The sequence below is a fragment of the Lates calcarifer genome, linkage group LG8 (assembly GCF_001640805.2).
Source record: "Lates calcarifer isolate ASB-BC8 linkage group LG8, TLL_Latcal_v3, whole genome shotgun sequence".
Classification (NCBI taxonomy): Eukaryota; Metazoa; Chordata; class Actinopteri; family Centropomidae; genus Lates; species Lates calcarifer.
This window is the reverse complement of record NC_066840.1, coordinates 6545976-6559333: the sequence shown is the minus strand read 5'-3', so window position 1 is coordinate 6559333 and position 13358 is coordinate 6545976. Positions and strand designations below refer to the sequence as shown.

General features: G+C 38.1%; 2 protein-coding genes across 4 annotated transcripts; one reads left to right on the top strand and one right to left on the bottom strand.

The window, feature by feature from the left end:
- Positions 1-1348: 1348 nt before the first annotated feature.
- On the bottom strand, positions 1349-3423 carry med7 (mediator complex subunit 7). The gene is made up of 2 exons (XM_018675483.2): positions 3264-3423; positions 1349-2387 (listed from the first exon to the last, which is right to left on the bottom strand). The coding sequence occupies exon 2, from the start codon at positions 2376-2378 to the stop codon at positions 1614-1616; it is 765 nt and encodes a 254-aa protein (XP_018530999.1). The 5' UTR covers positions 2379-2387; positions 3264-3423; the 3' UTR covers positions 1349-1613.
- A 2263-nt stretch (positions 3424-5686) lies between these two features.
- On the top strand, positions 5687-12484 carry itk (IL2 inducible T cell kinase). 3 transcript variants are annotated; one of them, XM_018675481.2, is made up of 17 exons: positions 5687-6213; positions 6353-6457; positions 6606-6687; positions 6808-6933; positions 7207-7244; positions 7832-7983; positions 8074-8139; positions 8257-8311; positions 8806-8885; positions 9192-9334; positions 9529-9603; positions 9940-10111; positions 10209-10425; positions 10509-10573; positions 10720-10838; positions 11840-11997; positions 12106-12484. In XM_018675481.2, the coding sequence occupies exons 1-17, from the start codon at positions 6076-6078 to the stop codon at positions 12169-12171; spliced, it is 1857 nt and encodes a 618-aa protein (XP_018530997.1). In that variant the 5' UTR covers positions 5687-6075; the 3' UTR covers positions 12172-12484. The 3 variants fall into 3 exon arrangements, with proteins under 3 accessions (XP_018530997.1, XP_018530998.1, XP_050928148.1); XM_018675482.2 differs by having other exon boundaries at positions 5691-6213; positions 9943-10111; XM_051072191.1 differs by lacking the exons at positions 5687-6213; positions 6353-6457; positions 6606-6687 and having other exon boundaries at positions 6813-6923.
- Positions 12485-13358: the final 874 nt, after the last annotated feature.

Here is a 13358-nt window from a genome sequence, read left to right as displayed (position 1 = left end):
CAAACCTCCCGGGAATAATTGGTTTGATGGGTTCCTGTGTCTTGTCACGGTGGTAACGATATTTCAGCTGAATTGTGCAGGGCATGGAAATCACCCTGTGACAGTGCAGGGAATCCCATCAGAAGATAATAATAACAACCAGGGGGCGGAGTGGCAGGATCATGTCATAAACCCAGTTACATTCATCCTTACATTTTACTTACATACCCTGAAAATTAAGCCACGTGCAGATGTACGTGATGTAATGCAAAAAAAGGGATAACGAGTTCCTGTGAAGGGAACAAGGAGGATGAAATAGTAGTTACTGTTCAAGGGAAAAATAGATGTCTTCTGTGGTATGACAGTGCAATGCTGCAGAACAGAGCAGTGTTCTAACAAAACCTCTGTACATCTGTTATACAAGTTGGTGCATGTCATGTGAAATCTCTGTGACATGGAAGCCATTTGGGGTCAGTGAAATGAGGCAGGACCCCCGGGTTTGCCGGGTTTGACACTTCATAGCTTCTCATTGTTGTAGCCTGTTGCTTTGAGGGGTCCAGTTAGGCAACCAGACCATCAGTATGAAATACATGCTTTATATAGCATGTGCATGAAGATTTAAGATAATAGCATTAAGTTACAAATTTGCCTCACATGGTTTTCCTCAGTGCCAAGTACCCCTCTGACGTTGGAGTAGGTTGTAGTTAAATTCTATTAAGTTAAATTTACCCCAAACGTTATTGGTTCTTTTTTAATGAAAAACTGGGGATATCTCTGCTATACAATGAGACTTAGACTTAGCACAGTTGTTTTTCTTAACTAATCAATGTACACATACCTAATTCAAACTCCCTGCCACATAGACAGACCTGATTTACCTCAATATTCAAATTTATCCCCTTAAGCTTTGGCTGTGTTGCAGTAAGAAAATTAGGATCCTTCGGAGGACATATCTGTGTGTTTAAGTTTAAAAGTTTAAAATTGCAGAAGCTTAACAGACAGCCCAATAAGAGACCTGCATTTCTTTCCAACAATCATGTAGGAATAATCTGATGAAAGAAACTGAGACAAAGAGACAAGGCAACAAAACCCTAGTTATGCAGCCAAGTGCTTTCATGGAAATCCTTGGTGAAAGGGTTTGAGGGAGGGAGGAGTGACTATGTAACTACAGGCTAAATGCACTGACCTTTCCCTGACCACTCTCACTAGATTACAGACCATGCAAGTCACAGTGACTTAAATGCTTTGCAAATGTGAACAAAGGTCAATGCATATATTGGATTCAAGCACACAGAAGTGATTTGATGCCGTTTCCCTGAAAGATTCAAATGAATACCACTGTGTGATTGTAACAGCAATGTACTCATAGTGCAACTGGAAGTTTTTTTTATTGGTTTCATTACAAAAACTGAAAGTTGACAGCCCAATTGATTGTGTAATATTTAAAGTCTTTAAACATTTTCACAGGAACTGATAATATCTATGTGATAGCTTTTAAATAAAACACCATGCCAGACAGGAATTCAGGCCCAGTGAAAACACAGCAAATGTCTGCATACTCACTAAGTACAGCATACAAACAACAAACACAATTTAGATGTACAAAAAAGAAACATGACTGCTCAGCATAAAATTTAAGCAATTTCATCAATAATACTGCACATAGCAGCATCCTTGTCCCATATTTTGTCTCTTTTCGAAGTGGGGATGCTCTTGTCTTGTTGACCCACTGCCATACAGCTGGCACCTGCTTCCTCTACATCCATAGGTTCGCTTTTCATCCTGGGGGCCTGCCCAGAGGAACAACCAATACTAGCTACTGCAGATACATTCCTTGTTCCATCACCAGCGCCATCTGGACCCTCCATTTGTGGTAAGTCATCGGGTAGAGAGGCGAGGCACCCCTGAATCATCTCCACCACCCTCTCCAAATGTTTCTGGAACCTCTCAGCTGTCTCTAGCCTCTGTCTTTTCTGCACCTCCATCATCACCCTCAGTGTCTCCCTCGCTTGATGTGGCCTGTACTCATTTATCAAGTGGTGCATGTGAACAAACAGAAGCTTTAAGTCCTCCAGCTTCTCCTCGCGCTTTATACTGCCCGGGCTCTTGATAAGGATGTCGAGCAGGTCCAGGAAGTTCACGAGAATGGACATGTTGAGCTTCTTAAGCTCCCGTTTGTGGTCAAACTGCATGGGATGGAGCCTCTCAATGCCTTGGCTCTCCAAAGGCCGGATGATGAGGTCGTCACACTGGAACTGGTTGCCAAACATCATGTAGCTGTCTCTGATGGGCGCAGGTGGCTTAGGAGCCAGACCCTTGCGGATGTTTTCATCCGTGTACTCTTTGATGTACTGCATAGGTGGAGGGGGCAGGGCACTAACCTGCTGTGGTTCACCCATGATGCTGACCTGAAACAGTGACAAACAAAATGTTGATCAGTTTTCTCTACCGTACCAAATTAGAAAAGTTCTTCTTTTAATAAAGAAGAAGTAATTCACACTCTTTTATACTGCTAGTGAATTTAAAAAGCATCCCATGCTTTCTCTGTACAACAGTAGTAACAAAAGTGTTTGTATCCTTGAAATAAAAGTAAACAGCCATACAAAAATACTGTATCACAAGTATGCAACGTGCTACACGAAAAGAGTATAGAAGTGTTACAAAAACGCACACATGTGATGTAACACTTGTGGACTATTTGTCAAATAAGGGCAGCGAAATGTAACTTTAAGAGTACTGAAAACCCACTACTGCATCAATGTCTGAGAGAGCTTAACCTTTACTGTTACATTGAGATCAGGGGTTTTATCGAAATCTCGGGGGTACTTTTAATTTAATTTAGAGTCAGTTTCCACCTCTAAAGTTGGTTAAAATATAGCTCTGTCTGTTTTAGCCGACGATCGAGCTAACATTTGGCTGCTTCTCCTCACGAACGATATATGTTCAAACTTAACCTGCTAGCCGTCCGAGCGGGTGAAGGCTAACACAAGCGAGCTACGCTAGTTACGTTAGCGGTTGCTTGTCCGAATAATTGACGAACAGATGTTAACACTAGCCTTCTAAAACCTCCACTGATATTGTTGAATATGTTGGGTCTTCAATCTGCCACCAGACGTAAACACCGACTGCGTTATAAAGACAAACAGTGTTATCTGACTAGCAACGTAGCTGCTACTGTGCTAGCAGTATTGATGCTAACCTCTGCTAGCTAGTAATATCGTTATATTAAGCTTGAAGTCGACTACACATGCAAATGAAAAGGCAATGATGATATTTCAACACACCTCTTAAACGACTCTCCAGTTGGTGACAACAAATGTTTGATGTAAAATATAATGGAGGGTTATAATCGGACAATTAGCTCATAACAAGCTTAACTCCTTACATTCACTTGACATGAACGCTCATTTGTCCCCCTATTCCATTGGCTGATCTGTGCTCGTGACGAACAAAGTAAACGCTGATTGGTCGTAAATTTGAAACTACGGCCATGGTTTGTTCATAACATCATGGCTATTTGATAAAAAGTAACGTGATTCTGGACTAGAGGTGGTAGAGATGCGACCTGAGAAGGTAAGTTTCTGTTAACACCATCATTTGCAGCTTGGTGATTAGAAAACATTTCTGTTCCCTACAAGAACTTACAGTAGCTTCTAACACTGCAGTCTTCTAACGCCTATTTTAAACCACTTTTATTGTGTGAAATGTATGTTTTACACAACAAATAATGCAGCTGTTGTCATTTTTATACCAGTAGGCTATATCAGAGATTTCCTAGATAACACTGCCATAACCAAATGCCTATAACATTAACAAAAGCAGCAACAACAGCGATGATAATAATAATAATAATAATAATAATAATAATAATAATAATAATAATAACATCAACAACAACAACAATAATAATAATAATAATAATAATAATAATAACTCTAGTTATTATCAGAATCAGAATAATAAATTAAGTATTTCTGATTCTGATAATAAGAGTTAAAGATAAGACATTTCACAGTGATTCAGAAAGATTAGCTCTGTAAAGTGAGATATTATCATAAAATAACTGAAAATGTGTTAGTGGTCAAGAAAAGACATCCTGTGAAATGGATATTAAAAGACAAATGCAAAATATTACATAACAATCCTGGTATTAAAATATATTAAGATATGTAGATTATTTAATCAGCCATATGTGATACAGCTTTAAACTGCTTACCAATCTAAATGCAAACTTTCCTTTGTTTTTATGGTACGTTACAGTTTATACTTCATTCTTCCATTTGATTTGAAAATTGATCTTTTTTGGAAACTGACTCATTATACTCATCACTTCCTTATTTTTTGGCTTTCCCACCTGATATTTAGCTTTTTGTAATTGCTCTCTGGGAACATTAGTATTACACGCACACTCACCTTATGTTTATCTGTATGAGGACACTCGTTGACATAATGTGTGCCGTGGCCTCTTGCCTTACCTCAACTATCACAACTAAAAAAACTAACCCCAATCCTCGCCTGAACCCTAACCAAAACATACTTTTAACCTGAAACCTAAAACCAAGTCTTAACCCTCAAATAGGCCTTTACGGTTTCCCAAAATATCCTCATTCAAGGTCTAAAACTCAAACTGGTCCTCATAAAGATAGAGCTACAACTACACACACACACATACACACTCACTTACAGTAAACACAGACCACTGTCAGTCTCTTCCCTCTTTTAAATACTTGACACGACTAAAAATGCATTTATATTTCCCAATTAACAATAGTGCTCTTTGATAAATCCTTGTAGTTAATTTTATTTTGGATTGCTTTATTTTGAAATTTTATCAAATGTTTGAATTAATATTTTGTATTAATTTGTTTAAAAACAGAACTCAATGAGGAATTAATCATGCAAGATAGGCTACAACGTCTGCAGAGTTCAAAATATAGAACTTTACAAGGTAATTGAGATAGAAATATGAAAGGTGAATATTTTTACCATTACTAGATTTTTTTTTCTTCAACCCTGATTTTGTGTCATTGTCCTCCTTTTCTGTTTCTTCTGACCAAAAAGTGCCTTAACAAGGGTGAAAATCCTCCCGAGCCAGATGGGATTCCAGTCTCATCCAAATCTTTAATAGTAGGAACACTTTTCCAGATGGTGGTGCTGTAGCATTCATTAAATATTTGATTCTGTGGAAGGATGAATTATTTAAGATTTGAACTCAAACCCTGTCTAATTCTACTCTATTACTCTTACCACTATTTCCAAATTTTTAAAATTGCCTTTTTGTCTTTCATTTTTACTGAAACCTAACAGTGTTGTTGCTTGAAGCTATAATCAACATAATTTTTTAACAATCCCACTACAAATAGAATCTGTGATTATTGTAAGAGAGAGCGAGAGAGATTTAAATTTAAACAGTGGGGATTGATCAAAGAATATCATAGAAACATTCAGGCAAAACAATGTTATATAATACAAAATCTTCATTATGGTGGCAAAAATGTAGAAATCACCTTACACTGCCTGAATCCTCAGTTTTGATACATACGACAAACATATTGTAGGTTAAGTACATTTGTTTTCAAGTGTTTTCAAGTGTTGTAATTGTGAAATTTGGTTTGATGATATCAGTTTTTTTTTGTTTTTTTTTCGTTTGTTGAATGAACACCCTCATTCAGTTTTACATTATTGCAAAGTTTAATCATCATCACCAGGATACAGTCATTACATTCAAGTTGCATATTTTGGTGGAAAATGTTTAAAAACTACCAAGATTAAAGAATTGCCCTCCTACTACTGCACACTCCACACACTGGCTTATTGCAACATCGCCAGTGAAAGTACCTGTGTGTGTATGTACAGTGTGTGTGTGTGTGTGTGTGCACGTGTGTGTATATGCACGGTTGTGTGTTTGCTTGCACAAGACATTTTTTGCCGTAAGGATGTGGTTTACCGAGTGCAACAACTCTATGCCGGAAGCCTATCAAGTCAAACAATCCACTGCTTTTTGCTCTCTCTCTCTGTCACAGTGAGGCACTCAGTCTCTGCCCTGTGAGCCAAAACCCTTCAGTGTTTCTCATTGTGTTGTTCGCAGCTGTTACCATGTTTCCTAGGGTGATTTTGAAGGCGACTATGATCAAAAAATCTCAGCAAAAGAAAAGAACATCACCTTGTAACTACAAGGAGAGATTGTTTGTATTGGATACCCAAGACCTGAAGTATTCTGAACGTCGTTCGGGGGTAAGTGTGCCCATACTCTGCCACTATACTCGCTTCTCATTTGAAATGATCCTAATCAGGAGGCCTTCTTTGAACTAACTATAATTTGAATCATATCTGTGTTGTGTAGATGAAACATAAAGTAAATATATTCTTTCAGAAAAAGCCTATGATGAAAGGTTGCATCGAGCTGTCCAGGATTAAGTGTGTGGAGATTGTGTGTACTGACGTCCCTATACCATGCAACTTTAAGTACCCTTTTCAGGTGATGGTCACATTTGCTTGAAGAATACATACTTAAAAATAAATACTGATTAAATATAGTGTTGTATACAATAAATGTGATGTGTGATTAAGAACGTAGTAGCACAAAAACAAAGTGGACACTTTCTAAAACACAAATGTCTCCACAGGTTTTTCATGACAACCATTACCTCTACATTTTCGCCCCAGACAATGATTGCCGTCAGAGATGGGTCAGAGCTCTCAAAGAGGGTAAGACATTTTTATGACATTTCAGTTTAGTAGCAGTGTAATAAATGATAGTGGATTTTAGGGTTAGGGTTAGTTTAAGATCAATATTTCAAACTATGTCTTTTATTATGTCTGATACAGAGACAAAGAATAACAATTTGGTGACAAAATACCACCCAAACTTCTGGATGGAAGGAAAATGGAGGTGCTGCCAGCAAACAGAGAAATTGGCGACAGGTTGTCATGTGTATGATCCAGTGGGTTATGGTTTGTATTATTTCTTCATTTCCTCTTGTTTCATACAAACTTCCATCCAATCCCTAATTTGTGTATTTTATACAGAGGTGTCGTTCCATTAAAATGTATGTGAACAGTAAAGTAGTGTGATTCTTTTTTTCCTGGTGAACATGTGGTCAGAGCAAATCTGGATATTGATCTAAATTGCAGTTTTCGTCATCTGTCACATATCAGATCTTGCTTCTGTACAGTTGGGTTTGTGAGAAACATTCTTCAGTTTCATCATTTCTGATCTTTCCACAGCTTCTAAGAAGCCACTCCCTCAACTCCCGGATCCAGAGGTAGCTCTTTCTAAAGCATAAATAACATGCTGTTGTTGAAATATTATTAATGTGCAACTCGAAAATGTTCAATGAGAGGGGGTAGAAAAAAATCATTTAAAAAATATTATTCTGTCGATTGTTTGGCCGTAAGTTGTCATTGTTTTAATTTTTTTTTTTCAGTATTTGTTTTTGCACTTTGAACATTGTTTTTAAAGATGACCTTCCTAGACATCTCTCTTTTTTTTAACCCAGTGCCCTTGTGGTTTGGGCACAGATGCTTTTGCATCTTTGCAGCAGCTTGGTTCGTTATCTTGTATTGCTCATATCAGATGACTTCTAGGCCTCTTCTACTGCTGACATTTGCTACTTGTTGTAAATATAATTATTATTCAGTCTAAAAAATCCAAGTACCATTTTGAAGAAGTTAAAGTAATTTTGTCTGTCTCTTTTGAAGAACATGTAATGTATCTTTCAGCTTCCTTGAGTGAAAATTCACTTCTGCTTTTATCAGTATTGTACTGTGGTTGCTAAAGTCCCTTCTCTCTCCAGATTTCAGTAATATCATAATCATATTTTTAAGTGAGATTTTTTTGTATTTCTGCCAGATGGAACTGCATGATGGAGGACAGAGGATGGTCATCGCTCTGCAAGACTACGCACCGCTGGGCGACGACGACTTGCCTCTTCAGAAAGACCAGGAATATGTCCTGGTTAAAAGCACTCACCCTGACTGGTGGGCTGTGCAGGACAGCCAGGGGTAAGGCACATAGAAAAATAGTAATAGTGGTTGTTTTGTTGATGATTGAGGATGATTTGTTAATGTACATTTTTTCTGATCCCTCATCAGGAACACAGGCTATGTGCCCAGTACTTACGTAGCTGAAAAATCTGGCAAGAATTTTGAGAGATTTGAGTGAGTTTTGTTTAATTTCTGTTCTCTGTGTTACAAGTTGTTGATGTATGAATACCTGCAAATCCACCCTGTCCCCTGTAGAATTGGTTTAATTGTGGTTAATTTGTCGTCTCACAGATGGTACAACAAAAACATAACCAGAGGGGAAGCAGAAGATTTGTTAATGAAAGAGGTAAAAACGGTGTCAGTGTTTAAGGATCCACTGATTATTCAATTTTCATTAATTTATGCTCCCAGCTGTGATTTGACAAAAAAATGCTCCATATAATAATTCTGATTAGAATTAGCAGTAGGATGTTGCTCCTGTATGATGCGGTGCACTTTTGCTCTGACTGCTCCACCTACAGCGTTGTTGCATTTGCAAAATTAATGCAAATGCACCTGCGAAATGAGAATCTGACATGACATAGGACTTGAACAGTGCCTCACGACCACAGTGTTTCCTCAATGTTGAATTTCCTGCTGTAAAGTGTTTTGCTGCATTTTGCAAGTGGGAGCTTAAGCAGCTATCCATCATTATCTATTAGTAAAAATAACGACTGGGCCTGTGTTGGTATTAGCTACAGATTAAACAAACAATCAATAAACATGTCAAACAAGTATATAACAAATGTATTATTTATTACGTTTTGATGATTTTATTTGGTTATAATACGTTATTTTTAGGGAAAAGAAGGTTCATTCATGGTGCGTGACTCAAGGCAGGCTGGAGTCTACACAGTGTCAGTCTTCACCAAAGCACCAGGGTAATTTTACTTCCTTCTTGTACTGTTCTTATGTAATTAACTGGTCCAGATAATGATATATGATTAATAGATAAGTGTATGTGCATGTCTTATCCTTGGTGACATTTCACTGAATCATGTTTAAATCATTTGAGCCAACAGACAACTAATAACAGCTTGATAAGCCCCATCTGAAATCAGTGGTGTTTTCCCTGTGCTATACTGTACTACTGTACTATACTGTATTTACTTTTACATTTAAAACCCTCACTCAGGAAACACTTTGGTGTGATTTGTTGCATAAAAGCACGTCTTTCTTACCTTTAGATCTAATGGGGAGAAGAATCCGAGGGTGAAACATTACCAGATCAGACAAACAGAAACGGGCGAGGGCCCATTTTACTTGGCAGAGAAGTACCTGTTCAGCACCATTCCTGAGCTCATCCATTACCATCAACACAATGCTGCCGGTAAGTGCAGATTTTCACATTCACAACAGTATTAATGACATGAGCCAAAAGGAAGTTGAACTAAAAAAACAGCTCATGCTTCACAAACATTTTGACAAAGAGCAAAAGGAATGTGCTGCTCTGAGATGCTTTATAGATAAGTAAATATTAATATGTCTCTGTGTTATTTGTGTATGCATGTGTTTACCTGGCAGGCCTGATAACGCGTCTGAGACACCCTGTCTCTCTAGATGGAGGCTGCTCCCAGGACATTGTTGATCTCTCTACAGGTTTGAGGATGTACAGTTGTGTAAATGGCTCAACTGGTTAAACATAACTTGATGCTGAATATCTAGTTTTTGCTGACCTCTAGTGGTTAATCGTGTCTTTTTCTTTTTCCTTTACATAAGTGCTCTCAGGGTGTGTTTAGTACACCAAAACACAGTTATATAATTGTTTGGTATAATGCAGTAAACCCGAAACCCTTCTTTAATTTTAAAAGTTTGAAGTTCTAATCTCTGAACTTGCACATTTGTTATATATATATTCCCTAACGGCCTGCATCTGGACTTATTTCAGTTTAACAAGATTATGGGAGCTTTTTTCACTTCTCTTTTTCCGCTCAGCAGATCAGTGGGAAGTGGACCCTGAGGAGCTGACCCTGGGTCAGGAGATAGGCAGCGGTCAGTTTGGGCTGGTGCTGGAGGGGAGATGGAGGGAGACAAAGGTGGCAGTGAAGATGATAAGAGAGGAGTGCATGTCAGACGAGGACTTTAAAGAAGAGGCAAGAGTCATGATGTGAGTGCATTTTTGTAGTAATGTTTCCTATTCTGGCAAAATGAACTGCAAGCTAGTCGACTTATGCACGTGTGCATGTGTGTGTGTTTTTTAACAGGAAATTGTGCCACTGTAAGCTGGTTCAGCTCTACGGCGTGTGCACCCAGGGTTCTCCCATGTGTCTTGTGTTTGAGTTCATGGAAAACGGCTGCCTGTCGGACTACTTGAAAGACAGGAAAGGGCGTTTGTCCCAGGACACGATGTTGGGGATGTGTCTGGATGTCAGTGAGGGGATGGCTTATCTGGAGAGCTCCAACTTCATCCACAGAGATCTGGTAAACCAACTTTTTATAGTCCCACTTTTGTATCTCTGCTGTTAGAGTAGTTAATCCTTCCTCTCTTCCTCTTCCCTCTGTAGGCTGCCAGGAACTGTCTTGTTTCAAAGAACAATGAGGTGAAGGTGTCTGATTTTGGCATGACCAGGTATGTTTTTCACAGTTGACATATTATCTTCTGAATCTTTGTGCAAAACTTTTTAATCACAGTATTTGTTATGTTTTTAACTATTGTTAAAAGTCACTTTACATGTACTGCTGTATGATGATGTGTGTCCACTCTCTGGCCTGTAGATTTGTTCTTGATGATCAGTACACAAGCTCCCAGTGCTCCAAGTTCCCTGTCAAGTGGTCAGCCCCAGAGGTCATCAAATACTGCAAGTTCAGCAGCAAGTCTGACGTCTGGTCATTCGGTGCGTTGATCTGTCTGTCTCTGTGCCTCTCTGTTATCCTGTTTTGTATGTCTGATTTGCTGTCTTTCTAGTCATAGAACATGTCTTCTTTTAGCTTTTTTTTTAACCATTGAAGTCATTGTGAAGTTCCAGATGAAAGCAGGTCCTGCGGGAGCTTTGCAGGCTTGGCGATTGCACACCACAGTCATCTGTGTTTACTTACTCTGGTTATTCAGTGCTATAGTGAGCTAAACTTGAAGTTTAATAAGAACGCAGTGGTTTGGTACAAGAAAAATCATGGGACAAGTTTCGTGCCAAAACACACAAAGCAAGAGACTGTTTTGAAAAATATCTTGTTGAAGCCACAGTTACAGAAGCAATTTCAAGACACTTTCATAACATTTCGAGAAAAAAATCATTTTAACCAATTTATTTATTTGTAGGTACTCATTTGTGCCAAACACCGTAACTATTGGTAGAAATGTTTTATGTTGTAATGCCAGCTAGTGGATTTACAGTAATCTCCAAGAAGTAAATAGTCTCAGGATTGTCTCCAAAGCAGGAGTTTAATCAGGCAGCAACATATTGACTTGGCATGAACAGTTCCCTGGGACAAGATTCTGTATTCAAAAGTTGTGACTTGCTCGTATCCAACAGATGGTAAACATAGATATGTTTAATCACAACTTCTATTAATTGATTTCAAGACAAAAATACTTTTGTTTTAATGTTAAACTTATGTACTGTAATATATGGTGTATAGTGAGTTGATATTGCTAAAATTGTGGCTAAAAAGTACAGCTCAATAGCTCTAAAAACATTTTATGATTAAAAAATCAGTCCCTTGACTTCAGATTATGCTTCTCGTGATCTTTCAAAACAGTGTATGCAAAAAAGCTAGTGTAACATGAAATTAACCAGAGACACATGAATTGAATTTGGTTTATCTGCATCATGTAAAGGTCTACAGTGGCTTTGCATATTCTATAACAATTGGAGACTCCTTGTTCACCCCTGCTCAGGCGTGCTCATGTGGGAGGTGTACAACGAGGGACGTCTTCCCTATGAGAACCGCACTAATGCTGAGGTGGTGGAGTCCCTGAACAAAGGCCTGAGGCTCCTGAAGCCCCGCTTGGCCCCAGATTCTGTCCACTTGCTGATGGAGTGGTGCTGGAAGGAGGTGGGCACAGGACATTAACATATTTATATTCCTTGTCGAACAACTGCACCATTACAAAATAAGCAAAGTATTGTGTGAAAATGCATTTTTTTCTTTTCTCACTCCCAGAAACCAGAAGATCGTCCATCCTTCGCTATCCTCCTACATGAGCTGGCCTCCCTCTCAGACCTGTGAACCAACATCAAATCTGTGGATGACAATTTTAAAAATAGCTTTATTTATTTAATTTATTAACTCAGTTACCTACTGCTTGTCAAATGTGTGTGAATTTCTTTCATCCAGTCATTATCATTAAGATGAATATAAGAGACAAGACCATTTTCAGTCCCTGGATATTGCACTTTATCTGTTTCATACTTCTATATACAAACCTGAGAATACAGCCCATTCACACAGCTACATATACTGTAACTATTCTAAAGAAATCTCAGTATATTAAACAGGGTGAGATGGTACTGTTTTGTAATTAAATGTTCAACATGTTTAATTTTTCTTGTATGTTCTCAGCAATACAGCAGTGGTACCTTGTTAACTGAAAGTAGTTGATGCATTTGTTTTGCAAAAATGAAAAGAAAAAAAAAGCTTCCTGAAGTTGCCACAGACTGTGGGATATAATCATTCAGATTTATAATTCAACTAATAATACAAATCTGTTTTTTGACAATTAGTCAGTCCCTGAAAGCTAGAAAGTAGCTGTGTTTTTTGCCTCTTTATGGAGAACAGTGGCTATATCTAGCTTGATTTTAGATTAGTTGCAATGAATTCCAATACTTTATATGTGATTATATATAACTGGAATGCAATTTTATGAATATCTGGCATGACAACATAATGAGTGAATAATACATTTCTGTTATCAAGCCATTAAGCCAGCCACTCTGCTCTTCAGGTGTAGTGGCTCACAAAAGCTTATTTACATGTGTACCGTCACAAAATACATTGAAATATCAGGTCAAGGGCACGGACTGAAAATCTACATCCTCTTCAGAAGTTACAAGAAAATTTCTTGTGTATCACACACATCTAAATGGCTCTTTCATTTATCTAAATTAGAAGCATTAGGAACACTAAAAGCAGCAAAGAGCCTCTCAAAAATTGTTTCATGTGGGCCAGCTGATATAAACTGGATTCTCACTTATTTGGCTGCTCTTTCGAGGGTTCACCTACAGTACATCTGTGTGGCCAGACAGTCTGAAAATAATCTGCCAGTCAATCTAGTAAACCATGCAGTCATTTACCAGCAAGCTGATCATTTGTGGGTAGCCTCCTCACTTATCCTCCTACAGCGTATTTACTGGATCATACATCATACAGATGGGTGACAAATTAAAGGAAAAACCTGAAAAAATGAGTAGAGAAAC

Coding starts and splice junctions, on each gene's coding strand:
- med7 (XM_018675483.2), bottom strand. CDS start 2,378: ATGGGTGAACCACAGCAGGTTAGTGCCCTGCCCCCTCCACCTATGCAG.
- itk (XM_018675481.2), top strand. CDS start 6,076: ATGTTTCCTAGGGTGATTTTGAAGGCGACTATGATCAAAAAATCTCAG. Junction 10,112..10,208: donor GAAGAGGCAAGAGTCATGAT/GTGAGTGCATTT, acceptor GTTTTTTAACAG/GAAATTGTGCCACTGTAAGC. Junction 11,998..12,105: donor TGGAGTGGTGCTGGAAGGAG/GTGGGCACAGGA, acceptor TCTCACTCCCAG/AAACCAGAAGATCGTCCATC.